This window comes from Elgaria multicarinata, chromosome 1 (genome assembly GCF_023053635.1).
Source record: "Elgaria multicarinata webbii isolate HBS135686 ecotype San Diego chromosome 1, rElgMul1.1.pri, whole genome shotgun sequence".
In the NCBI taxonomy this organism is placed as follows: domain Eukaryota; kingdom Metazoa; phylum Chordata; class Lepidosauria; order Squamata; family Anguidae; genus Elgaria; species Elgaria multicarinata.
Window position 1 is genome coordinate 177,591,571 of NC_086171.1, and position 27,298 is coordinate 177,618,868.

A 27,298-nucleotide genomic window follows, 5' to 3' on the forward strand; every position below is an offset into this window, starting at 1 on the left:
GGTGTGTACATCTACCATAAGTTTTCTAGCACTATACAATTTGCCTTCAAGTTTTAGAAGTGAACAATCTCTCTTGCATGGGATTTATTCATGTGTTTTAAAGCAGAATGTAACAAAGTGCATTTCCTAAATTGAAGGAAAGCAAAAGAGTGCAAGTACTATTGTCCAGGGTAGTAAGCTTTTCATGTTGTACTAGATTACAATTGTTCTCCAAAATTTACTCATGCCTAATAGTACTCGCAGGTATATTTACATGTTAATGAGTGTAAAGTGTAACCTACCTTACTCAATTGAGTAGGTGCTACTCTGTATATGTGAGCATTGAAAGGTTAATTCCATGTGGGCTGAGTATGGCAAATATACAGCATATGTTTCCTTATTGGCATGGCTTGGCTGCTTCAAAGCGAAAATAATTTTGTATGAATACCAGATTGCTGCTATGTGGGTGGCAATGTGTTTCTCCCCCCAACATGACTGCAAAGGAATTTGGGGACAATCAATACTGATGTGTTTTGATGCATTATCTTGTCTTTAAACAGGTTTTGACAGAGCTGAAGTCAGACAATCAGCGGCTGAAAGATGAAAATGGAGCACTTATCCGGGTCATCAGTAAACTGTCGAAGTAGTATATTGAGCATAGGCTGGGCATAAAGAGGAGATTCCTGTGCACAAACTGCCAACCTTGCCACCTACTTCTGATCTTCCAGTTGAAAGAACTGCTGGCATTTCAGACATGGATCAGTTGGCCACACACACAGCTCTTTGCACCTTGCTGGCTATTCCCATATTGCACAGTGCTTATCCTGCCCCAAACACAGCATACCCCACCACATGTTATTATTTTTGGAATGTTGAAATAACTCATTCAGAGGGACAAAGACTGAGTTGGCACCGTCATAGGTGCCCAACCTATCTGCTGTAAGTCCCATATCCGTCCATCATAATCTGACATAAAGAAGCATCTACTGTACTAAATGATATAGAAGTGACTGTATGACATTGACCCAACGTGTCTTAAGATACTGTCTTGAAGTAGGAATAGGGAGTGAAACTGGGAATTATCATTGAGGATTTGTCAATCTCCCTTCTGGAATTTGGAAGTCTGCAGCCTGTGGAAACCACAGTAACTTATTTCTCTGGGAGTCTGACAACGGTTACTTAGCTTGGAGAGTCATGTTCTCCACATGTCTCAGTAGTTGACTGGTTATTTAATGTAAAATTTTAAATCTAATTTAATTTTGGGGGCCAATCAGTGGTTTCCCATTCTGTTTTGCTTCACTTTTGCACACTCACACCAAGATGCTTCCTGCTGTTCCCTTCCATGGTTGCCTTCTCTGGTACTGTTTAGTAATAATGTGGTCTTATAACCTCTGCATTCTTGGCTATCACTTTTTCCTCTTGACCTTTCAAGAAGTCTAGGGGCAAGACAGCTAACCAGCAAAGATTGCTTATTGAATTTCCAGTTGTATAAAATATTCATGCAGGTATCTCTCTGCACAAGAGACGAACATAACTTTTTATTAGCAAGGCGACTCAATTTTCTGTGAAATGACAAAATTGCATGAAAGGCCCTGCAAACTACCTGGGCAAACAAGTCATATTTCTGATCATTTTCAAATGGATGCAAAATCAATTGAAGATGAGAGTATTCTCAATTTGTAAAGCAAAGGAAGGTTGATGAATAGATGTGCTTATCCCAGTGGAAGATGATGACCCTTGATCTTGTGGGAAGCCTTGACAAAAGTACTGCATAATGCTTAATACAGTAGCAAAATATGGATGAGTCAGCATCTAATGAGGACATCAACAACAGAATCTGCTATGTGCATACTGGAAACGAATGAATTAACTTTTATGGATTCTCAGAATGTAACTGCTTCAGACACTGTGTTCCTCTACAAAGAACCAGATTTCATCTGCGGAACCTATTAAGAAGGTTTCTTGCCAATATTATGACACCTTGCCAATGGGCTTGGTCTCTGTTTTCATTGTGTTCTTTTTCTTCCAAAGCATGGTAACAATTTTGTGAAGCTGCAGCTTTGCTCTAGCTTTAGTTAGTCCTGACTGGTTAGAAAGGGACCTTTGGGGTATGAGATTAATAGGTAAAATGAGCAATACAGGTATTTCTCTCAGCATTGCTTAGTGTGGCAAAATGCATGATCCAAGTTTGACTCCATGGGTGGCTTTCCTTCATATTTTAGCTTTTCCCTTTCCATGTGTATGTATTCCCTTCATTCCCACCAGCTGTGAAGAACTAAATGGAATTCTGTTAAGAACCAATGATTATGACTTCTGAGTTAACCAATTAAGGTGCTTGCTTCTGTACAAAGGTTTCAAATTATAGAAGGGTGAACAGATTTTTACTTGCCAACCTTGAGCAAAGGGAAGTAGATCCTGAGTTCTTCACATACCATTGCCTTTCCCCCTTTTTTCCGAAGGGGGGCTGCTGATATTCTGTATCCTCTTTGGAACATCAGATAGTCAGGATTCAGGATGGATCAAAATATTATTTGATACAATTCCACATTCTTTACTGTTGTTCATTGCTTTTTGAAATCCACATTTTTATATATATGTTTGGTATCTTTTGACACTTCTCTTACTGTCCAATTTGTTTCAGACCTAGGCTGGACCAGGGTAGGGTGGGTGAGGATTGCTTTCCCTACTGTGGAATCATAAAGCATCTCCTACTGTTCAGAGAGGGGGCTAATGTATGTGCTGATCTCTCTAGTGCTTATAATCCACTTTGTAGTAATTCCTGCATTCTGCTATTGCCACTTCTTCCCTGGAGTCTAGCAGGTTAAACAAAACTCACAGTTTTAATGTACACAACCTTAATGACAAAAGATTATGATAGCTGATATAGCATGAAGAATGGTGCCATAGAAAGTCAAGACTTTTAACATTGGAATTTGATACATAAACTTGAATTCTGTTTAAGCTGAAAATTGTGTGAACAAATTAATATTGTTGACAAGGCAAAACACTGGCTAAAATGTAGCACTATGGAAAAAAGGTAAATCAGATTATTTCATGAAGGTCATTGAGATGAATGCAGCAGCAAGGTGTTCAGCATCTTGATATTCTGGGCAGCAAGGTATGCATTCTGATAGTACTTTCTTATTTTAATATTTAAGTTTGTCTTCTTTAAGAAGACCTCAAGGCCTCCGAATCAATCACTTGAACCCCATTTTTATCCCAGCACTGTAGTAAACACTGGCCTGATTCAGGTGGTCAGACCTTGGCTTAATAAGCTGAGATATCAATAAACATTTTGTCCACGTATGTAGCCCTTTCAAACCTCCCCTTCGTACATGGCATGATCAAACTAGGAAATTGCTAACTATAGTTTCCAATTTCGACTCAACTGAAAAACTATGGTTATCAACTTCAGAACAAGACATAATCTTAAGTCACAGATTGAAGTTGGTTTAAGTTTCTGCCTTGTTCCAAAACTGATTCACGTTGATCAGGAAACTATGCTTAACTAGAAACTTCTTGGTTTAATCATGGCTTAAGCAAATGGGTTGAATATATAGGCAAAAGTCCTGTTTATATCTTGGTGAATGACTTAATCGATATGATTTTTAACAGATGGAGCAAACTTTCCTGAAGAATTCATGAGTACCTGCTCATAAGCAGATTCATGCCTGTTTTTAAGCAAATCTGGAGAGAAAATATTACTACTAATGAATGGTGATTGTTTCGTATTGGTAGATTTTAGAGTTCGGAAGGCTTTTATATAACGTTATAATTGTGCAGTTTGCTAGGACATTCTCTGCATAAATTTCAAATTATGTGGATGAAACATTGAAAGTTTATTCTGCAATGTGAAACAGGGCTTTCAAGCTTGTGGGCCCAGGTAGGTTTTCCTTTAAAATAGGAAATGGACCGTTCTGCCTTACTACTTTCTAACTCGCAAAAGCTTTCACAGCTAAATGTACATCACAAGATGTACTTACATGCCTATGGTCTTAACTTCTTCCACATCTGTGTCGAAGTTCCTATGTAACTTCTTTGACTTAAGAAGCATAGCTTAGAGTAGGAAAGAAACAGGACATGGGTTTCATTACTTGCCAATGATGAAGGTAAGGTTTTCGGTGGACAACTTGTTGGTCAAAGCAAGGTTTCTGATGAAACTAGAGGTGTGCAAAAAGGACTAAGTTGAGGAAACAAGTGCAAATAAGTGTGAAGTCTGGTGAGATTGTTTTGTGGTTGCTTGGCTTGTGTTAAGAGGGACTCTGATGCATTTTAGTAAGATGGATGAGCCACTGTTATTATATGAGAAAAAACTTAACAGTGAATGGAAAACCATTTCAGATGGGGTGCAGAGATATAGCTGCAAGAGCAAGTGGACTTGACTTCATCGGTATTTAGTGACAATTGATGTTGTACAGTATGGTAGTATATGCTCTCCATATCCATATTGATTTACTGTTTAACAGAGGGAATTAACTGATGAAGCAAGAGACCTGACCAGGTGTGTTTCAACCAGTCAGGGAGCAGCTTACCTCCAGGAATGCAGAGTTTATGAATGCACTGCATTCTGTCAAATAAGCTAATTTCAGATTGGTTAATGTTTTTCACTCCACATGGACTTAATTTTGATTATTGGAAGCCAGCCTATTGTAATCTGATAACATAGTTATTGATACCATAGCACTTCCTTTCTTTTAAGGCCTGTAGATGTAACCCAGTCTTGGATGTTCAGTTAAAACTCTTTTTCCCATGGAGTAAGGTGAAATTCTATTTGCCAATAAATCAAATCACTGGAAATAAGTTATATGCAACCCCCTGGCTGTGCTTGAGTAGTGAAGAGACTTAACATTTGCTTTTCATTGAGGGAAGGGAAGGTCTGTTCCTGGCTGAACTGATGAGACAATGCGAAACATTTAGCTTAAAATGTATTGTGCCACAGTGGTCTCTAATGAATTCCCAGGTTAGTCAGCTTAATGTGTGAGTGTAAATGGCAGAGAGCAAAATGTAGACCTTTTCCCCACTTATACCTGATACATTATGACTTCAGTCTCTTTCTCTCCCAGCTCCCACCTATTCAGTAGATGAAAGGTAGCTAAGGCCTGGGACTTGCTGTCAATAGGTTGTGTCCAGACTTTGACATACTTAGTATAGATCATTGAAATTGATGTGATTTAAGTTAGTTGTGATCAGCTTAAGCCCCATTGACTAAGAATGATTGTCTGGATCCAACCCTATGAAAAGAAATCAGTGCTGAAATAAAAATACACTTGAAAAGATTTCTGTTGTATCATGTTTGCTTAACACCATAACCCAGGGGTGGTGAGTCATTTCGGATCTGGGGCCAGATTGCCCTCCAGATGTCAGGGGCTTATGGTATTTTTTCAGAATTGGAAAGATGTCAGTACATGTCTGGAAGATTGTCTGAATCCTGTAGTTGGGTGTTTATTAGTACTTGAAAGTGATATTTTTGTAGGACTTCCCGCAAGTGAGTCAGTTGACAGGCATCTCCATTCCTCACTTTGCACTCACATTGCTGCAGCTTTTATATTGCCCTTCTGTATTTTTGCTACTGGTTTTGGTGTAGGTTCCTTTTCAGCATGCTTTTATCTTTGTTTTCGCCATTCTACTTGGTCCACTGCCTTATTAGCCCACCTGATGAGCAGGGCAGCTCCTGAATTTGAAGCCCAGCACTTGGTGGATGTAGACCTCCCTTTAGAGATATTAAGAATGCAAAGTAGGGGCCTCTTTCAAAAGGCGACTACACATTAATTTCAAGTTTTCAAACCCACCCACCCTAGAGACTTTTTATTGAATTATTTGTGTTTGGATCACCTTCATGTTTGAAATCTTTTTGCGTGATTCGGCTAGAGGCAGCATGTTCCAAGAAAGGGGGTTGTGGCTTTTTGTGGGTTTTTCTACCAAGATCACTCCATAGCAGCTCGCAGGTGAAATCAACCCAGCTCCCAGGGCCAGTGTCTTTCCCCTGACAAATATCCTGTCCTTTCCTGGGGCAACTTGGACCCTTGGTGAATGTAACTTTCAGGGTGTTCTCGCTAAAACCTCTTGAGCAACAGCAGGGCCAAAGCCCTTGCCACGAGATCTGTTGTGCTTCCCCCACCCTACCCCTCTTTAGCTTGTGCTGTTGAGGAGTCTAATATAACAGGTCCTCTCTGCAAATGCTAACTCCTGGAAAAGCGATGGTGGTGTTCTGCTGTTGGCTCGCTAACTTCCCATGTGCAAGTATTCTGTACTTACCTGTTTTAAGGAGAGTTTTACAGATCTTTGTAAATACAGTACTTGGATAAAAGACTAGCCTGTGAGTGATGGAAAAGAATGTATTTTTATGCAACTTTTTGAGTGGCCTTTCAAACTCTGAGATGAATGATTTTTGTTTTCCTGATTGTTATATAGTATTCTAAGTATTATATGTTTGAAAGTTTGGGAATAATATTCACATCTATGATGCTTGTAAACACAACAGTATTTATAAATGAATAAAATAAGTGCTTTAAGTCTGTCTGAGTCTGTTGTAAATAGCAGAGGCATATTCTCACCATGCTTTAACAGGTGATTTCTTTTTTTTTAGTGAAGAAACCGCTTCTGGTGGGTATTTTAGGGAATTAAACATTTTCCCCACCTCTTCATCTGAATGTTTGCTCCCTGCAGAGCCCTTTGATTTCAGGTTCCATGATCTTAGTCAAATGGGAAACCTTAAGCATTGGTTGGAAATAAGAGAAACACATGAGAGTCTGGATAAAATTACGTGAGGAGTGAAGCCACAGTAGAACCTGTGGCTTTTCTTAACTTAACATTTACCTGATGTACGTGTCATTGGGAAGTTCAGCTTTTAAATTGGCTTTTAAATTGTGGTAAGGAGACATGGCTTCCTTATGAAGGGCAAATAATAGACAAATGTATCTATCTGTAACTTGCTTTTAAGATGTGAATACCGGAATTTCTGCTCCTAGTTCTTGGATATCTGTACACAATTGCCTCAAGTCCAATCCCCCAATTTCTTGTGAACATGGAATCTCTAATGAGCATGCATATACTACACCTACTTTCTGGACTTCCCTGTTGACTTTATCAAGGCATTTGTCTGCAAGAAGGGAAAGAAATGAGCCAGTATGGTGTAGTGGTAGAGTGCAGGAATGGACTTGAAAGATCCAAGTTCTAGTCCCGACTCGACCGTGAAGATCACTTGACTCTCAACCTAATCTACCTCACAGGCTTTTGTGAGGATACAAATGGGGAGGAAGAAGGCCACGTAAGCCACTTTGAGTTCCTTGAAAGAGGAAATAAGGTGGACTATAAATGTAATAATAAATAGGCTTGCCCACTAAGTGAAATGCTGTAAAGCAGCTACTCCTTAACAGGGTGGTGCATTGGAGGCCATCCCTGAAGCATCCTAAAGGATGGCTTGTCAGAGCAGGAACTGCTTTCAGAAGAGTGTGGGCAAGGTGCTCCTACTCAGTCTATTGGATCTCAGCCTATATCTAAACTTGAATCAATGCTGCCTGTAAGTACAGGCCAAGCACTTCCTTCACTGACCTCATCCCAGTGCAGTGTGTGTTTCTATACACCAAGCTGCCAAAGCTTAGGGGACAGATCTTAAGCTTGGATGCCGAACAAATACCCACTCTTAGACTAATAAAAGTGCAGATCACAGCTTCATTTTCATTATGGTTGACTTTCTTCTTTGCCTAATTAGCAATTCCCTGCAGGCAGGCAAGCAAGCATATCCTGTGGTGGAAGGCAGCTAAGCTTCATAAAACACACAGGGATTAAGCTTTTAATGAGAAATGCTGACCTGGTTTCCATGATCACCCTAGCCCATCGTGGCTTGGTGGGTGGTCTATATAGCTAGTGCAATGTTAAAGGATTTGAAATACAATTTAGATTTATTAGCAGGTTACCTGGATTTATCAAAATTAGACTGAGCCCTGTTTTCAAGACTCCTCTGAAGTATAAACTCTACAAAAATTCCCCTCTGATATTCTACCTCAGGAATGATCCACTAAGAGCAATCCTATGGTCCTTGGTGAGCATCTCTGGGATCATAGGATTGTTAGAATTCATACACATGATACATTGAAATTTATCTTAAGTCAAGGCTTCAAAATATAGCAAAAACAATATTAGTATCAATAAGAAGTTAATATTAGCCTTACCAAGCTGATTTACAAGGAACACGCTGGGAATAGCTAATCCAAAAGGATAGCTCCTTGTGTTGTGTGTTCTTTTTATACTTTTTGGAGCACTTTTTACAGCACTTTGGCCCTGCTGGAACCCTTAGATGGATGGGCTTCTCTTGAATCAAAACATCTCAGTCCTTGAATAAAATCTACTCCCACAGCGATGGATGTGAAAGAGCTCCTGGTTCTCATTGGCCAACAAACTCAAATTTGACCCATGGTTCATGCTGAGCTTACACTGTGAAGTAGCCTGGTGGGGAATACTCCAGTCAGCTGATAACATCCCATTTTCATCCTTCCAGACACTACAAGAAGAATTTAGGCTTCCACTCACAGCTGCATGGCAGCATTTCCAGTGGAAGAATTGTTTAGCAACTTCTCTCGGAACAGTTGCACTGGGGCCCTTCCAAATTTAGTCAGATCCAAATGGAACTTGGAGCAAAACATGAATATTAGAAGAGTTCAGTGGAACTCTGCATTAGCCACAATAGAGTTTGCCAATGGATATAAGGCTGAGCCTTATGCAGCAAAAGTGGTTACTTCAGGGTATTGGACCCTTACTTAGTATAACCACAACTGATAACTGCTGGAGTAGTGGATCCTCAGTCAGAGGCTCATGGGACTCACCTGATATGGTCCTGCCCAACAGTGGTTCTCTTTGGGGTTTGCATCAGGGTGAACAGGAATCTTCACACCTCATACAAATTTCAGGACATAGATCCATACACAGAACCAGACAACAGGATTGACAAGAGCATTTTAAGTTGCTAAGCATCCTCAGACACTGGAAATGGAGGTACCTACAAAACCATGAGAACTGAATTGAAGAAATTTTAACACAAGTAGTCTCAGAGCTGAGGGAAGTAAATTTGGAAAATGTGAAAGAGTTTGGGATGGATTTTTGGACACCTGGACTGTGCCAAAGAGGGACATAACTTGTATGACCTTTAGCTATAAATCACAAGCATTTTGTATGATGTATGTTGCTAAACATGCGCGCGCACACACACACACACACGGGGGGGGGCATTTTCTCTTTTCCCAGGTTTTTTATCTTCTTAAAGACTCCTGAAGGTGCAAATAAGGGTTTTTCTCATCTACTTTCTGTGAATTGTGTATTCTCCCATTCTAAGCTCAGCAACAACTTTTTAAAATAACTGGACAAAAGCCTCCTCCAGAAAGTCTTGGACTTTGTGTGGGAGAAGAGATGGGAGATGAAGAGAGCCTTGTTAAGAGAAGCTGAAGAGTTGCTTTGTCTAGTATTTTTGCTAGACAAAGTATTTGTTCACCTACCTGGTTGATATCTGTTTGGAGCCAAGAGAATATTTTGGATGAATTTGATGGAGTTTCCAGCTCAATGAAGCCAAACACAGAGCCTTTGAATTGGACCTTTGTATTTACTGTGTGGTCAGTGGGGGGAGTTTAGAAGCTCTAAGTTGCACTTGGGTTAAGAGTAGTGCCCTGAAGAAAGTAATGGTCTAAATAAATTCTGTGTTTTGAAAAGAAATGATTTGTTTTTTGATTAAACCTGGTTTGGGGGAATTATTCTCCACTGACTAAGGAAATCAAAATAACAAAGGTGAGAACTCCCTGAACTGTTTTCATTTAGAACAAGCTGGAGGAGGAGGAGGAATATCTATTGGGAAATCTCCAGCAAATCTCTACAAGCTGTTATAACTGCTAGAAACTCTCTCACTGTGCCTCCCATAGTTGAGGGTGGAATATGACATTATTGGCAATGAAGCTAAAGAAATACTGAGGGCACAACAATCCTGGGGCGATAGTCAGAAGCCTCCGAAGTTGGAGGCTGCAGAGTATCCTAATGCAGGGCATCCAGAGCATGGAGACAATCCTCACTTCTATGCTCCAGCTGCTCTATGTTTTTGCTAGATGGGCAATTTTACCTGTCTAGCCAGAGCAGCTTGGAACAGGAGGGGAAAAGGTTGGGACCAGTATAGGAAGCGGGATAAAGTAGCTTTCTAGTCTCCTCCCCTCCCTACCCCCTTTTCCCCGTCTCCATGCTCAGGTTTACAAGTGTGAAGAGGTAGCCAGTGCAATTCTCTCCGCACTGTGAGGGGGAGAGAGTGGCAGGGGGAGGGGAGGAGACTGGGGAAGCTGCCTTACACAGCTTCTACTCATCCCAGCCTCCGACCTTGGAGTCCGTAAACCAAACAATCCTATGCTGCCGCCCCACGTCACAATAGAAATTGATGCCTTAATACACATGACTTGTGATCAGTGATGGTGTTGTGCAGCGTCACAAATTCTTCTTGCTTCCAGCATACCCTCCATACATCCACCTTTTTCCTGGGACTTTCAGGCCCAAATCCAGATGGGGAGGACGGAGTGCCTGGGACCAGCAAAGAAACCCTTCCTTGTCCTGGTCCTGTATTACCTTATGAACCAGCTGAGCCTTATTGTTATAGGAGTTCTGTGAGTTGACCATGTTTTTCTGTTGCTTGTAAACACACTCAATTTGTGACATATACAGCTCCTTCACTCCTGCCATGAATAACCACAGTCTCTGATCTGGGAAATGATGATTACCAGCTTTGGAACAAGCCAGAATCTTAAATCATGATTTATGTTGGTTTATGATCCTGGCTTGCCATGAAACAGTTAACCATAGTTTCCCAGTTTGGATGAAAGAGCGAATTATGGATAATTAGAGAAAAGGCAGGCCCATCAGGTCCTATATGATGAGTGGCTCACTCCTTTTAGAAACATTTCAGCAATCACTATCAGCTCATGCCTAACAACAGCATCTCCTTCATCATAGCTGGATCTAAAATCCTCTGACTTTAGACAAAGCTCACTGTGCCCAGAAACACTCATGGGTGAAATGGAAGCTTGGGATATATGTTCACTGACACTGGGAAGATAACTGTTGAACTGATGGCTGTAGTGAACATGAGCTTCAAAATAAAGGAATGTCTGTTGTTGACTTGTGAGTTTTAAACCTTGTTTCAGTATTCCCTTTTGGGACCTAAACACGAAAGAATATTTGCTCTCAGCATCCAGGTTTCTGTGCGCAAAGCACACCCAGCTCTTGACCTTGGGTAAAGTCCAGTTTCTGGGCTCCCTCAAGTATGGTGAGGGACCACAGAAGTCCAAAGGCCAAATGGCTCCAACATGCATATACTGTAGTCTGACAAAAGTACTGAGCTGTGCGTCAGGAGGCAGGGCACCAAATAGCAGTGGGGGCTTGTGGCTCCATCAGTGGGGTGGTGAATGTGCTCCAGGTTTCAATCAGAACCAGTCAAAGTCTAAAGGAGTTATCCAAAGGTTGGATACCTCCTTTAGAGTTCTGATTAAAACCCGGACCAGATTCTCTGCTCCACTGACGTTGGAGCCACAAGCTTCCACTGCTAAGTAGAGAACAAATGGAAATTAGCCTCTGAACATGAGAAAAAAACATCTTCAAATAATTCTTCAAAAATGTACTTGCATGTGAATTTATGAAGACAAATCCTGTGTGTGTGTGTGTGTGTGTGTGTGTGTGTGTGTGTGTGTGTGTGTGTGTGTATAAAGATAGTATCGTATGGCTTTGTTGTGTCTTTAGACAGACTTGTTTATATAAATAAGACACTAGTCCTCTGATGTTGCCATCAGGGAACATCCACTTCTAGTGTAATCCTATGCATGTCTACTCAGAAGTAACATGTGGGTTTATATGATTGCAGCATAAATAACCTAAGCATACATTCCCCTCCCACAAAGATCCCAATAGTGAAAGAGGTTACTTTTACTGCAACCCTATAAAGGTTAACCTGAGATACAGTGATTTGGCCAAGGTTTTGCAGTGATCTTCATTGCTGAGTGCTACCATGAATCTGGGTCTCTCACAACCAATGAGCATCATTCTCCCTTGTACTCAAGGTACAGCAGATAGTTCCTGTGGCTTTGACCTCAGTAGAAGCTCCTTCCTGAGTTTGATTCAGATCTGCGGCAATCTGCCTGAGTTTTGTACGTCAGTGCCAAATTTTTAAGGGTCATTGTCATTGGGAAAGATACATTTGTACATGTATTTTAAAATAATGGAAAGCAATTGTCTGATCCTTTCCTCACTACCCCTCCTGAATAGTTGGAAGATGTGCTCAATCCATTAACGTGCCCTTCACAGCTACTGTGTGCTTTTTGTGGATTTGTACTTTCAAGGCGCCATAACTAAAGATGTCTGGATTTTGTGACATTTGCCCATGTGTGTTTTCTGGATTGCGTGGTGTCACTTGTTCTGGCATCTGTTCACAGATGGATTGTTATGTGGAAAAATATGCAAAAACTTCCATAAAAGTGTTCGCAACAATTTACGTAATGCGTTAGTAAATAACATTTAGCATACTGTCCCCCATTCCATTCAACCTCTGTGTATATTTTCCAGGATGGCATATGTGTCAGCAGAAACTTGTGTATTTTCCTACGAATTGCAAAAACTTCAGGCAATTTTTTTTAAAAAAGGTTCCAAAAGTCCACGGACTCTGCACAACCTAAGTAAGGCCAGTTCACCGTGGATTCCACAGGTTGGATTCTTAGAAATCCAGCATCCCTAGCTGTAACTGTGTACAAAAGAAAGAAAGAGTGACATTGATAGACCTGTAGGTCAGATGTGGCAAGTTTACAGCCTTACTGAGGCATTTATGCCTGTCTCTAAAACTAGTACTTTGTATTTAGATAGTTCTTCAGAATATTCAAAGTACTTTATATCAACTCAATAATCCTTACAACTGCCCTGTAAGGTAGGCCCATATTCTTATCAACATATTGCATGAGAGGCCAAATGGATTAATGGCTGTGGGTAGATTTGAACTGGGATTTCCTAACTGGGACTTCCTGGCCACTACAGTGCACCAGTGCACACAGCCAAAGTGCTTTCCCTCCTGCCTTCCCCCCCCCCCATTTTGCTGCAACAGCTGGATTAGTCTTAACTTTAAATCAAGCACTTTAGAAATGTAATAGGGTAGCCATGAGCAGAGGCTTGTGGGATCCCCCTTTGTGGGTGTTTTCAGGAAAAGGGTTGGGTAGGCAGCTGACTGTGTAGTTTCTGAAACAGGATTCTGGTCTAAATGGTAGGAATTAGATCAGGAAATCCATGAGATCTCCTCTAGTATGACTAGACACAAAGGGGGGCTGGGATCCTTTCCTTCTTCTTCACACAGTGCATTGTTAAACTATGGAATTCACTACAAGATGGAGTGATGGCCACCAATTTGGATGGTTCTAAAAGGGGATTGGATATATTCCCAGAGGAGAAGGCTATCAATGGCTACTAGTCCTGATAGCTACGGTATGTGCTACCTGCACTAGCAGAGGCAGTACACCAGTTGCTGGGGAACATGGACAGTAGGGTGCTGTTGCACCTGTGTCATGCTTGCGGTTCTCTGGCTGACAGCTGGTTGGCCACTGTGTGAACAGAATGCTGGACTAGATGGACCCTTGGCCTGATTCAGCATGGCTCTTTGCAGGTTCGTGTGTCTTTTAAAAGATGTGTTTGGAGGGCAATCTCCACCACTGCATATTTTCTTACCCATGTGGGCTCAGCTGCACCTCCCCAAACTTCTTCTTTGAAACGATTAAAGGAGGCTTGTATCCCTTTGCATCTAGTCCCTTGATCTACATTCCAAGGTCCAAGAAGAGTGTGTAGCAAGGAGCCTGCATCTTGGTAAATAATGGGAATGCAAAGAACAGCCGGGTCTTTCAGCGAGTTTCTTTAATAAGGAGACGCATATTGTTACAAAAAAAACCATTTAACAATAAAGACAGAAACAGAGTCCACACGAGGGGAGGGGAGGGGGCATTAAAAGCAGCTTCCTGCAGGGTGGGGGTTGAAGGTCAGCCTTGCAGGGCTCAGGCTGCAACGGAAGTGGGGAAGGTGCAGAGGGACCCGGACTTGAGAGCAAACTCGGATGATTTGGGGAGTTTGTGAGTGACAGATAAAAATTGGGGGCATAGGGAGCGGAGACCCCACCCTGCCCCTGAATATCAAACCTCTGAAGCCTTTCTGTGGCTTTTTGTAATCTAGCTTGTTTGCATCACCTCGGCCACCATACCGTGAGGCTACGTCCTCTGCAGCTGCTCCTTCTGGAATGCAGTTGTGCTCATGCTGGAGCCTTCCAATCAGGAGCTAAAAGTGTGACATGCACACTCCGCCCCAACCCTCCTTTTAATCCAGCTACCGCCCTCTCCTCCCATCAGCCGCAAGCCAGCAAACCTCAAACCTTTCCTTGGCTTGCATCTGCTGTGGGGTATCGCCCCCCTCAGCAGTTCTCTACACACACACACACACACACTTACATGGCGAGGGCAGCTGCTCAGCTTGGAAAAGTCACTTGCCATTTAAGTTTCCCCAAATGCCCATGAGCAAGGCTCTGTTGGGCACCAGATAAGCCCATAGCCAAGCAGGGGAGGGGGGGAGGGAAGAGCCAGAAGCACTATCAGCACAGGTAGATCCTGCCTGGGCACTTTGGTCCTGGCATCTCCCTGAGCATGCCATAGATTGACACCAGCCCTGAGGGCAGGTTTTTTTTTTTTAAAAAAAAGGCTTCAGAGCAATGCTGTTCACAGCCAGATTTGCGAGGTCCCTGAAGGCTCTCCCTTCAGAGGTCAAGACCAAAGCAAGGCCTCTGAGGCAAACTAGCTCTGTCACCCACAAACATCCCCGGGAATAACATAAGACATGGACAGCAAGATAGACGAAGACAAGGGGCGGGAAGATGTTAGCGAGGGGGGAGGAGAGAGACTGAAGATCACCTGTCAGCCAATCCCAATTTCAGGATCCTGGCAGCCTGTGATCTAATATGGCTTCTAAATTTGCTTCAACAGTGAAATGCTTCAACACGACACGGAACATTGAAGCTGCAATGTTGCTGCTACCTGGATGTGGTAAAAATGCAACGAGTTACAGTTTTGCAAATATAGATTACAAGACATTGATGACATCCACTGCCATATTGTTGGTGTTGTATTCCCCTTGCCCTCCCCCACCCCTATTTTCATTTTAATGGATCAGTCATGCTTCATTGCCTTTTTATTTAAAAAATTATTACTTTTTTATTTAAAATAATCTTACAGTGTTACGACCACTCTCACTCTCTCTCAATTTTTTTACGTCCCACCCACCCACCCTCTCTATCTCATTAGGTAAAATAAATTCATTCACACCACATTTTAAAAATAACTCTGTAGCCTGACTGTATTCTAGAAAATGGGGCAATGACACACGTGGCACATGGGTTCTGCTTTTTTTTTGCATGCTGCTACTTACATACTGGCTAGTCATCATGCATTGTTTACAAGAGGGTTTTATTTATGTTAATAGATTTCTATATCATTTTATATATAAGTACACACAAATGATGGGATTTGGATGAGGCTCAGATGGCTTGAGTTGGTTGACTTTTTTCTCCCCCTTTCTAAGAAAAAGAAGCTAAACCAAAATACATTAATATTTTGTATTCAAGTTACAGCTCCCCATTTTACGTCGCACAAGTTGGAGACACCATTCGTTAAATGACTGTGTGTTCTGACTTGGTTCTTAGTGCTAATACTTTCACATCATTGGTTTTGAAGAGGACACCCTGGGTTGTCAGCAGCAGGAACAGAAACAGAATCCCGTTTTGTGTGGTGATGTCACTGTTTTGCAGTGTGATCCATTAAAAATCCAGAATCCCCCAATATATTTGTTCCAATCCAGGTAGAGTCATCCGTGCACTTAAGAAGCCTTCCACTCACCACTAGTATAGAGGCATATCCCCATCTACATTGCAATGCTCATTTGAGCGTTCTCGAGCTGGATTGATGCATCCTTTGATGCTAATTTCATTGTGCATCCACATCTAGAACTACCAGCTGCTACACCTGACTACTGGTGGATCGTGGACACTGATTTCAGGATTTCTTTCTAATGTCCACTAGTCCTGTAGATCTCACCTTACAGGCAAATGTGAAATAACAATATGAGCAGGAACACTAACCCAAAGTGTGTACTAATACAATTAGTTTATGGATTTTGGAGTCAATGCGTATTTGTCAATTGAGATTCTGGGTTTTATTTTGGGGGGTGGGGTTGTGTGTGAATTAAGAAGTGTTTAACCCACTGCTTTTTAATACAAATTACCAATCCAAGGAAGGCAGTGAAATTTGTGAAGTTTAAGAAGGGTGTGATTTAGATCACATCACACAGTTACACATTAATTACTCTTTAAGTCTTCCAGTCTTTAATGGCAGCTAAGAAACGCAATAAATAAATAAATAAATAAATAAATAAATAAATAAATAAATTGAAGGTGCCACAAGATACTCTTGTATTTGCTGCAAGAGACTATTATGGCTATCCCTCTGGAAAAAATTTTACAGCTCAAAGAGAAGCATTCCACCCAAATAGTGTTGGGTCTAAAAGAGAATTGATTCCAGGTTCTATAGCTGCTGATAAAGGACTCTGCAGCCAGAATTGAAGGCAGAAGGAGCAATAGGAGCATAACCTGTGAAGATAAAATCAGCACTGTAAATTCACCATAGCAAAAACAAAACAAAACAAAACGAATCTGTCTGTCAACCGTTATCCAAATTATAGATGCCCTCAAAGACTAGGAATTCTACACGCGCGCATCCACACAGGCACTAACGCACCCCCTTGCATGCATTCAAGTGCTCTTCATTGTCTAAGAAAATGAGGCACTGCAGATTTTGTTAAGAACCATATGAGACTCTTTGAGGGTTGAAGAACCCATGACGCCACCATGCCTTCACAACCAGCAAAGGCACCAGATATGCTGGTGCAATGTTTTGCTCTATGCGGAAAGACCTGTGATTCTCCCCTCTGTCATTGGAACTCCCTGACACTACAGCAATGATGTTCTGATGGCATGTGATTGGTGATGGTGCCAGGTCTAGCTTTTAAAAAAACAACCTCATGCACAGTTTCATAACTCCACAAGGACACCCTTCTGTAATTACACCTTAAGACCTTATATCCTTGCCAGTGGCAGCATTAAAAGCTAAGAGAGGCACAATAAAGGAATTGGGAATAAATTTAATCTACCCTTAAGAGGAACCCAGCACCAAAGCTATCTTTACAGAGATGTTGCAGTGAATCTGATTTTCCCGTTGAAGCATAGACACTTATGCCTAAGCCCCTGTAGGTTTCATTAAGAAATCAGTCCAGGTCTCTGGAGTTCCAGGACTCCCTCATGGGACTACGACCACAACCCACAGATAGCATTTCACCAACTATGTGCAGAGTGCATAGGCAATTACAGCTGCTGAGATTTGATTAATCCAGGAAAGGGACATGTAGAAGGCCTTTAAAGAGTCCCTCCCCTTCTTTTTGGATCCTATCGAGAGATTATTTTACCACCTGAAAAGCATTTAAGCAGCTGGCAATGGCTCTCTCTCTCTAGCTCTACAGTGATTTGATGGGAGGAGGAGAAAGGAGCAGAGGCCAAAGCCAGGGCAGCATTAGCCTGAAGTGCTACATTTAACAACTAGGACAAAACCAGTATAATTCCATACGTGAACGATCCTGGGATGACTCTGCTTGCAGTGGCCTGTTCGGGCAGAAATGACCCATTTCTGAGGGTTGCATTCTGGGCTATGCAGGTGGAAATTTGCCCAGTGGAATGATGCTCCGGGTGAGAGAGCGAAATTGTCCACATAGAAAAGTAGATGTCAAGAAGGATGACACGTGAGTTCTCTACATGGCAGGATCTTCGTTTGGTTTGGAGGGGCTTTCAGTCACCTGCAATCTGGATGGTACAGCCCCAAACACAGAGTGACCTCAGAGAGCATGGCTCCGGAGTTTTCTTACTTTCAGCCCTAGGCCAGGCAAGAAAGGAGCAGCTCTCTGAATGTATAGTTCCACTCCGTGAGTAGGCAGCATGCAACACCCAACAGTGTGGTGCCTAGCCAAGCTGTTTTCTAGGTCAACATACCTTTCAGGGGGCAAAGGGCCAGCATACAATCCGAGCAGCTGACATCCTTTTAAAGGGTTTTGGCCAGAGATGGCCAGAGGGCAGATGTTATTGCCAGACAAGGTGCGAAGCACAAGGCTGAATTTGTCTTGCATGCTGGATTCTTTCTCTCCCTCTCTGCTTTAAATGTCTGTTTTATCTAATTCTGTTCCTATAAAAACAAAAATATAGGGCACTATTTGGCTGGGCAGCCAAAATATGAAAAAAAAAAATGGTCAAAGAAAGATCTGCCCTGATCAGGTCCAAGATAAGCCAACAAAGGAGGTCCCACAAGAAATTTTGTTGCCCAAGGAAGAAGTTTTCCCCAACAGCACAATTGTTTGAGGCTTTTTAGTCACTCTTTGAATTTGCAACTTGAGTACGGCTGGAGTTCCTCCATCCTCATGACTGGAAACAGTTTCTCTCCCTCCAACCAAAGAAATGTGTTTTGCAGACCTGACTACCATCTGGAGAATTTCTGTAGCCCAGTGCCTGTCCTGCCAGCCTAACCCAAGGCAGTGACAGCAAAAGGCTGCTGACACGCTATGAAACTGCTCTATCACTACCTGGACCTTTCTCGGTCTCCTGGGAAGAAGCCCCCACCCTGGACTGTTAGCCATAATTCCCAACTAAATCCATACTAAATGCAGAAGCAGAAAAGAAGCCCCTGTACGTAAGCTGGCCCAGTGTTCCAATCCACCACGGTGACTAAATGGAATAAAAAAGAACTAAACCCAAAAGCATCAGACCCAAATTTACTGCTGTATACTTGAAATGATGGATTCGAATCGAAGGGAACAGATGGTCAATCAGGAAAACAGAGGCAGAAGGATGCTGCCAGCAGCTACATCCTTTCCCCACCTACCCCATTTGCCTCCTTCTGCCAATAACCATCTGAACAGGGAGCCAGGATGTCCACGACATTGATAGCTGGACCAACGTATGAAGCAGACAGGCCCTTCAGTGATCAGTGCAAACGCTAGGTAGGAAATATGGCTTATCCCTCTGGGATCAGCAAAGAAACCATACATGTGTTTGGCAGCTAGACAGTGGCTGTATACAGAGCAGGAGCTGCGGCTGCATCTTTGGTCCTTTGATTGGAATGGATTCCCTCGCTCTCGAACCTCTTGCCCTAAGTCTTAGTTAAGCGTGGCATTGAAGTGCGGGGAGGAGACCCCAACTGGAAGCTTCCATTTTCTCTGAATTCTCCAGCTCTGCTAACCAAGAAACTAGATGCTTAATCTGAGATTAACAAAGCACCCTGTGGCCCACTGGGCAAACCGGCCTGTTTCTTCTTTCCCCTCCTCCTATCCAGCAGATCTTGACCCTCAGAGGGTTAGAGAAACATGTGAACCTCCCTCGCAGTCAGTTCCTCCCATACACTTTCAGTTCCGAGTGCCATACAAAATCCAACTAGAACGAGCTTACGTTGTTGTGTCCTCGAAAGAAAAATGGCAGTGCAAGGCATGATGGGAAGTGTATGCAAATCAGCCTCAGGCTGCTGGGTTTTGTTTCAGGGTTGCAAGGCTGCATGAAGGTTCTTGCCGCAGCTTTTTATAAACGTTCACATGAAAGGTCAGCCTGCTCAGCTTGGCTATTTGCATAAATAACCCATGATGCTGTTCTTTAAATAAACGAAAACCAAATAATATTTAGGACTCTGACCTGCACCTGGACAGAAGAGTGGAAGCTTACAGCTAGAAGTGCAGCTATGATGCTCCCAATTATCTTCTAGTACCACTCCATTGTTCTAATCAAAAACGGAAAACTACAGGAAGCAGAAGACCCACTGCATTACCTAGATGTTACACGGCAATTAGCATTAGGCAATACCTATGCCCCAAACTGCACTCCTCTCACCCCAGAGGATTAATCCACCAGTTATCCACATAATCGGAGATGTCCCAGTGCCAGAGTTGCTCCTTGTCCTCTCTGCTAGATGGCTAATGGCCAAAGGCCGCCAAAGGCCGCCAAATCCAAAGTGTGACGCTGCTGCAATGGTTCACAAGAGCACCACTTCACGCACCTTGCTATTTTTCAAAGCAAGCACAGTGTATCTGGTCAACTCACATTGTCAGGCTCTGGTATGATCCTAGCACAATATTCAAAGGTCCAATTTTGAGGAAGAAAATCCCAAAGCGAGTAAAAGCAAAGCTGTTTTGTGCTGCTATTCATGGTGGTCTCGGGGGAAACCCGAGAGAAAAGCTTGCTTTGCGCTTGAAGAGAACAACATGGAGAGATGATGGAACATGCAGCCGACAAACTACTCTGAGGAATGCGAAAGGAACAACTGCGTCTTTACACCTTTTCCCCCCGGGATGCTCTTGAGTTCATCCGGAATCTCTCTACCGCCATCAAAGGGAGGGTATTGCAGCTTAGAAAATGGAACGGAACAGAAACCAAACGTTGCCTAACTGAGGTATTGATAGCTCTGGATCACTTTGAATGTTCAGTAGGTGATGCTGGGGAATGGGGATGCCTATTTGTTTTTCCCAAGAGCTGCGTCCACCTCTTCTTCAGGCTTCAGGGAATGCCACTGGGCAATGGGGCGGCGTGGGTTAGCCAACATGTCGGACCAGTGCCTGAGCTCTGTGCCACTGGAGTTGTTGCCGACAAATACTTTGCCAATGGCTTCATTCTTTCCCAGCTTATCATAATCCAGCACAGTAATCACAACTTGCACTTTCTGGAGGGGAAGCAAGAAGCGAGAGAAAGAGAGAGAGATTTATTATTATTATTATTATTATTATTATTATTATTATTATTACTAAAGATCTATTGCAATGCCTATTAGGTCCTATTGCAGGAAAGTGGATCTCAGTTGATTTTTACGGCTCTTCTTATATATCTTTATATCTATCTCTTCCTCTGATGGTTGCCATTTTGTACTGTTTTGTTCTTTTAAATATTCATTCGTATTGAATTTTATTCTTTTAACTGTTTGTATTCTGCCCAGAAAACGCTTGTTATTGGGCAGATTAAAAATATAATAAATTAAATAATTAAATACATACATAGTTTAATTTTTCAGTGTAAAACTACTTAGAGAAGCCAATTCTTTATTTTTTGACACCACTGACTCATTTGGGCTTAAATAGATTTCTGCTGTGAAAGGAGGAATATGTTAGTTCCTTGCTTCCACATCTCTGGTTTTAAGGGCAACAGGATTGTCCTTGGGCAAATCCTGGGCAAAGAACAGACAGTCATTGCCAGGGGGGCGGGGGAGGAATTGATTGAAAATCTACTTCCTGTAATTCATCATACAATCCTGATGGGTGATGTACTTCATTTTGAGTCCAACAAGGGATGCTTGCCAAGGTGAGACTAAATTACAGAGAGGCCTATTCACATACAAAAATCATTTACAAGAATATGAATGAATACAAAGATGATGTATGATGACAAGGGCTGGAATGTTCACATCAATTAACTGGTTAGATTAATTTAGTTGTAATCAACTAAAAGGGTGCCCCCTAATCCACTGAGCAACTGATTTCTTTCTTTCTTTTAAAGTATTATTTTTAATAGAGGTAATCATAAAAATGCTCACATAGGAAGGCAACTCCGTTATGATGCCTTCTATCACACACATGTGCATTATCTAAAACAGACTTCCCCAACCTGGGGCCCTTGAGATGTGTCTGACTGCAATTCCTATAATTCCCAGTCAGACTTGGGGAAGGCTGCTTCTGTGTAGGCTCAGTCTTCGGTGACCTTGCAGGTGTTAGGCAGCTCCCTGTCAGGTGGTGCACTGGCAAGCCGTGCATACATACGTGCCCAAGAAGAAGTAAGCTAAGTGGGTGGGGTGGGCATGAGCAGGCGAGTGACATGGGAGGCGAGTGGGTGAGTGCGTGGCTGCTTTTTGGTCCTGCTGGCTGCGGCAGACCCTTTGGGGGGGGGGGGGGCGGAACGGCACAATTCACTGCTCTTCCCATATTCTGCCACTTACTGTTCATGCTAGGGCCGGCCCTGCTTCTCCAACACATGTGTATATTATCTAAAAAAAGGATGCTTCTTACTTTTCAACTATTACTAATGATATAGTCTCCTATTACCGTATAACAACTTGCATAAATTATATGTAGTGACTTGCTAGTACACATTTAGCAGCATCCACAGAGCCTCTGCTCAGCATATAAGGTCCTCCTCCAAGGAAGGATCAGGAGGCAGCAGCAAGGAAGAGGACCTTCTCGATGGTGGCCCCCCAATTATGGAATGATCTCCCTGATGAAGCCCGCCTGGTGCCAACATTATGTTTTCAGCACCAGGTTAAGACCTTGCTCTTTTCTCAAGCATTTGTCAGCATATGATGAGTTTAATGAGGTCCTGGATTTGTCTTTTGGTTATGGTTGATTGCTCAAAGTTATTTTAGATATATGTTGTCTCTGTATGTATTGTCTGTGTGTTTTATGTAAATGGATTTTAAACTATATATACTATGTTTTTAATCTTTGTAAACTGCCTAGAGAGCTTCAGCTATGGGGTAGTAACAACAACAACAACAACAACAACAACAACAACAACAACAACAAGCCAGTGTATCATTCAGCAAAATCCATTGGTAAAGATTTTCCTGGATCTTTCCTCAACTGGGTCACCAGAATCCCAGGTTCACATCCCTATTTTAAAACCATTATGCTCAGTCTATGACCTTGGGCAAGTCAACACCTCTCAGCCTACTGAATCTCACAGGGCTGTTGTAAGGATAAAATGGAGAGTTGGGGAGGAGAAACATGTATGATGCTTTGAGCTCCTTGTAGAAAGGTGGAATTGAAATGAAATAAATAAAATACTGCATGTGCTCTTTAGAATGCAATGCAAAGCTTGCTCTTCTTCTGTCATGCATTCCCTTGAGGACTTCTCTGTCTCAAAGAATGATTGGTCCAGGCAGGCAGAGAACTTCATCACCCCACTGATGAGCCATGTGACCTGGGAACCCTTTGCATCACCCTCCCACAAATTTCCCTAAGTGAGAAGCATGTGAACCTGTATCTGCTCAAAGGGAATCTCAAAGCTGAAGGATTCGTTGAAGTAGGGGTTCAGGGTCTTCTTCTTGACAGTGGTCTTCTTCTTCTTGAGTCTCTTGCCATTCTGCAGGAGGTGAATCTTCACATAGGGATCTGAAATGAAGACCAAGCAGTTCAGATTTTGCAGGCACCAACACATATTCAAAGACAAGGATACAGGGAAGAGAGACCTCAAGGAAGAACAGCTAGGATGCGCAGAAGGAAAGAACGGACAAAGGCGCCATTAATGTTTGCTCTGTGGTCCCAAATAATAGTTCAGAGCAGCCTCTTTCTTGTTTTTGCTGCACAGACTAACATGGCTACCTTCAGGCCATGTGCCTTTGTTTTAAAGGGGGTGCAACTGCAAGCCACAAGCAGCACAGGATCCATACTTCCCCAGTGATGTGGCTGCCACTGAGACAGAAGCTACAATGGTCAGTACTGTACAGGCAGTAGCTTGAAGCAACTTTCCACCCAGCTGCAGAGGTTTCAGCTATGTCAGTACAACCCCTCCCTTTTTTGGTGGATGGGTTATGATGGTGCCCTAGATTAAACTGCCACAATCCTGGGAGCAGCTGCCTCACACTAACCACTTCCCAGTGCAGTGTTGCTCACACACGGTTTCAGAATGCTTGGCCTCTGCAAGCAAACTGCACTCTGTACCAGTTCAAGTTTCTGAACTGTCTTCAAAGGCAACCCTTCAGAAACCGTGTTACAGAAATCTAGTCTGAATCAAACCAGAATTTGTGTAACTGAGTAAAGCTCTGCTTTCCCTAGATAACGCACCACCTAGCTAACGATGCCACCTGCATCTCCATAGATAGTCCACGAGAACCCCCAGGCTGCATACCTGACTATCCAGGTGGAACCACAGCCCTACCCCAAACTGGTTGCAAACTAGGGCTGTGCAGCGCCTCGGGCTGAGGCCCCAAATCCAAGCTGAGGCGGGCTGATTCGGCTCACCTTGGCTCAGTTCCAAGGCAGTTCAGGCAAAGCCCAAGGCGCCCTGAAGCCGAAGCCAATTGGCTCTGAAGCTTCGGGGCACCTCTGCAGTTCGGAGCATCCCTCGGTGGGTCGGACAACCCCCAAAGCACCCCCGAACAGAATCAGGGCTGCTTCAGGGCTCCAAACCGGCCTCCGAAGTGTATCGGGGTGGGTGCAGAGCCCTATTGCAAACCACTATCCTGATCAACTACCTCCCCCGTCAACAGTACTTCGGCTTTATCTAGATGAAGCTTCAGCTTGTTTACCCATCCCGAAATCTCCTACAGACACTGTTCAGGATTTCCATCACCTCTCTGAGACAAGAAAGTGGAAAACAGAGGAAATGCTCATGCTCAGGGCAGCAACTAAAATCCAAGGAGACACCAATAATGACTCGGGGGACAGAATCCCTGAGGGCTCTGAAGCACAGACTGTGCATCGACGATTGAGAACATTTTCATAACTGAACCTGACTCAATCTTAGAATGCAGAGGAGGAACATTTGTAATGAGAATGAACATCCCAGCCATACTAGGCTATACTTCCTTCATTACAAAGCAACTAAAGCAAGAACTGCTTTATGTCTCAGTGTGTATGAGAAAGAAGACCCTGTGAATGCTTCTGACTTCTGTACTGGCTCAGAGGTGCCATCTGGTGGATATGCAGCTGTCCTGCACTCACCTGAAAGTCCCCCGACATCCATCTTTTTCAAGTTCTTGGCCTCCAAGATACAGACAGTGAGTTTTCCAGCCGTGGGCACATATCGTAATGAAATACAGATGTCACCCAATTTCTCTGGCTGTTGAAGGAAACAGGGAGAGCAATAAACTCAGGAATTCTACTCTGCGTCTTAAATGTTCTGAATCTAAGATGAAGACATGCATAACATAACCACACTCTTCATAACATTCTGTGAACATGCCATTGTCTTTCTTTTCATATGAGTATCTAGCACAGCCTTTCCCAACTGGGCACCCTCCACATGTGTTGGACTACAATACCCATCATCCCCAGTCAGAAATTGGGTGATGGCAGTTGTAGTCCAACACATCTGGAGGGTGCCCAGTTGGGGAAGACTGGTCTAGCATGCCCACAAATCAAGTACTGCCAGAGACTGCTGACAGTGAGTTCACTGTACATTGAAGTCTCTTTAGACATTATGTGTATCAATAGCTTAAGGCAGGATGGAGAAAACCACTAAAGTGAGGAAACTTAATAATCTATTTTCTGAAAAGGAAGCACTAATTTAGAAATGGGCATTCATCAAGTCACCACAGATTTATCAACGCTGGATTTTAAATCCAAGGGCTCATCCTGCGAATGAGGCAGAAGGGAACTGGGTTTTAGACTAGAATTCTGACTTTTTGGTGGTGACAGTGGCAAATTCTCTCGCATCAAAAGGGTCAGGGGACAGTCTGGTTAGATGAAATATTTCCCTATTCTTCATAGAAGGCAGCTCAGCCCACAAGGATCTTTGCCTTCAACATTGTATGTTTGCAATGCCAGCTGTTGCCAAAGGCCATAGGACACTCAGTGGCCACTGAAGGAATTTTGCAGGTCAATTACACAATGTCAACGTCCAGGATGTCTCTGCACTATCCCCCATTAATCTTGCTTTTAAAAAGATCAGAGGCAATTTTGTGTTATCTAGGATATTGTGGTATCTCCCCAGTGTGTAAAGTCGGCATTACACTATAATTCCGCCACTAGATGGCACTGTCTCATTAAACACAATGGAGCCTTTCTGAGAAGGCAAGTTTTCAAGGTGGAAAGACTGCGGAAGACAAAAAAAACCCAGTAAGGATGCAGGATCTTTCCTATGTGTAGAGAAGCTCTTGGTATCAGTATCATATTTGTACAGCCGAGACCAAAAAAAGAAGACAGAAACACCTGCCTCCCCTTCTTACCTCCTCTTTTTCTGCACTCTCAAGGTCCCTCCATTCTTCAATGGGCTGCCCCAAGTCCACAGTGTTCATGGGCACTTTGACTTCCCCAATGATGTCATGCTTGGAGAAGCGGTCAAAGTCGTAGATGGCCATCACCAAGGTCTTTCCACCAAGCTCCTGATAGGGAATCTGTTACAGAGTAGGATAATTGTTCAACAACTTCTGCAGCACTGGCAAATTCAAAGGAACTACCTAAAATGCTGTTGGAACAGTCTTGTGAGATTTTTATGAAAATTAGGTAAGGTGAAACTTTTTTTATTTAGTAACAACAAAAACCTAAAAACAAACAAAAATTAAATGCAGAGGAGAAAAATTGAAAACAGTATAAAAACAAACCAAGAGAGCCACAAAACAAACGATTCAATGCTGACAAAGCCAGTGTTTCTAAATGGACATTCTGGTTTCATTAGCTTGAAACAAAAAACAGAGCGCCACTTTTCCACCAATAGAGATAAAAATCTAGAATTAGGACTATTTCTTCTTTAAAGCATTTCTGTAAATTTAGCCAATTTAGCCATTGGGCCTGTTCAGAAGACACCTGAAGTCCTGCTGGTTAAGGGTTTTGGTCAAGCAGCTAAGTTTAAGGTGTCTTGTGCAATGCATTTTTCTAAATCCTGCTCTCTCACTAACCAGTCGGACCGTCTGCAGCAGGGTTAGTGGTCTTTTGTGTGACACGCACGGCCTGTGGTTAGTGCGAACTCCAGAGAACCATAGTTTCGCTAACCACAGAGCCTGAAGTGTCATCTGAACAGACCCATCCTGATACAAGTGCTGACCTGGCATCTTTGGCCCAAGAATTTTCATTTGTTTGCGGAGGCTGAACATGCCTGCTAAAGTTTGGATTAACCTTGGCAGAGCAGGTGAAATTCTAAGGATTTTCAGGGGTGCTGTCTTACCTTTAAAGATGAAGTGGTTGAGGGTGGGTTGGTTTCTTTCCCTATGGAAAAAAGCCTTGCGACTTCTTCTAGGAGCAGCTTGGCTGCGTTGAACAGCCCAGCCACATTCCTGGCACAGAATGCACAATACTATGTGACGTTGAGGTGTCCTACTCAGGGGCATCCTTGGGGGAGGCGGTGGCAGAAGGATGGCTGTCTCCATTGTGGCTTCATCTGCTGACTCTTTTCTCTTTTATTGCTTGTTTTGTATTTTATTATTGGCTTTAATAAGTTACATATGTAACATATTACATATGTAATATGTTTAGACTGTGAAGTGCCTTGGGCATTTTTTAATGGAAAGATGGA

The 27,298-nt window shown here is 42.8% G+C and overlaps 2 protein-coding genes across 10 annotated transcripts in view; one reads left to right on the forward strand and one right to left on the reverse strand.

Annotated features, from left to right (window-relative positions):
- PPP1R12B (protein phosphatase 1 regulatory subunit 12B) overlaps positions 1-6,496 on the forward strand; it is a 139,691-nt gene extending 133,195 nt beyond the window's left edge. For 4 of the 6 annotated variants that reach the window (XM_063143914.1, XM_063143923.1, XM_063143972.1 and 1 more), the window contains one exon: positions 540-6,496. In XM_063143914.1, the coding sequence (XP_062999984.1) occupies positions 540-626 (87 nt within the window). In that variant the 3' untranslated portion in view covers positions 627-6,496. The remainder of the gene's footprint in view (positions 1-539) is intronic. The other 2 variants (XM_063143930.1, XM_063143946.1) reach the window with 2 other exon arrangements.
- A 12,258-nt stretch (positions 6,497-18,754) lies between these two features.
- The window catches only part of SYT2 (synaptotagmin 2), a 179,611-nt gene continuing 171,067 nt past the window's right edge, over positions 18,755-27,298 (reverse strand). For all 4 annotated transcript variants that reach the window (XM_063144040.1, XM_063144014.1, XM_063144032.1 and 1 more), the window contains 4 exons: positions 26,016-26,183; positions 24,790-24,907; positions 23,105-23,238; positions 18,755-20,804 (listed from right to left, as the gene is read on the reverse strand). In XM_063144040.1, the coding sequence (XP_063000110.1) occupies positions 20,598-20,804; positions 23,105-23,238; positions 24,790-24,907; positions 26,016-26,183 (627 nt within the window). In that variant the 3' untranslated portion in view covers positions 18,755-20,597. The remainder of the gene's footprint in view (positions 20,805-23,104; positions 23,239-24,789; positions 24,908-26,015; positions 26,184-27,298) is intronic.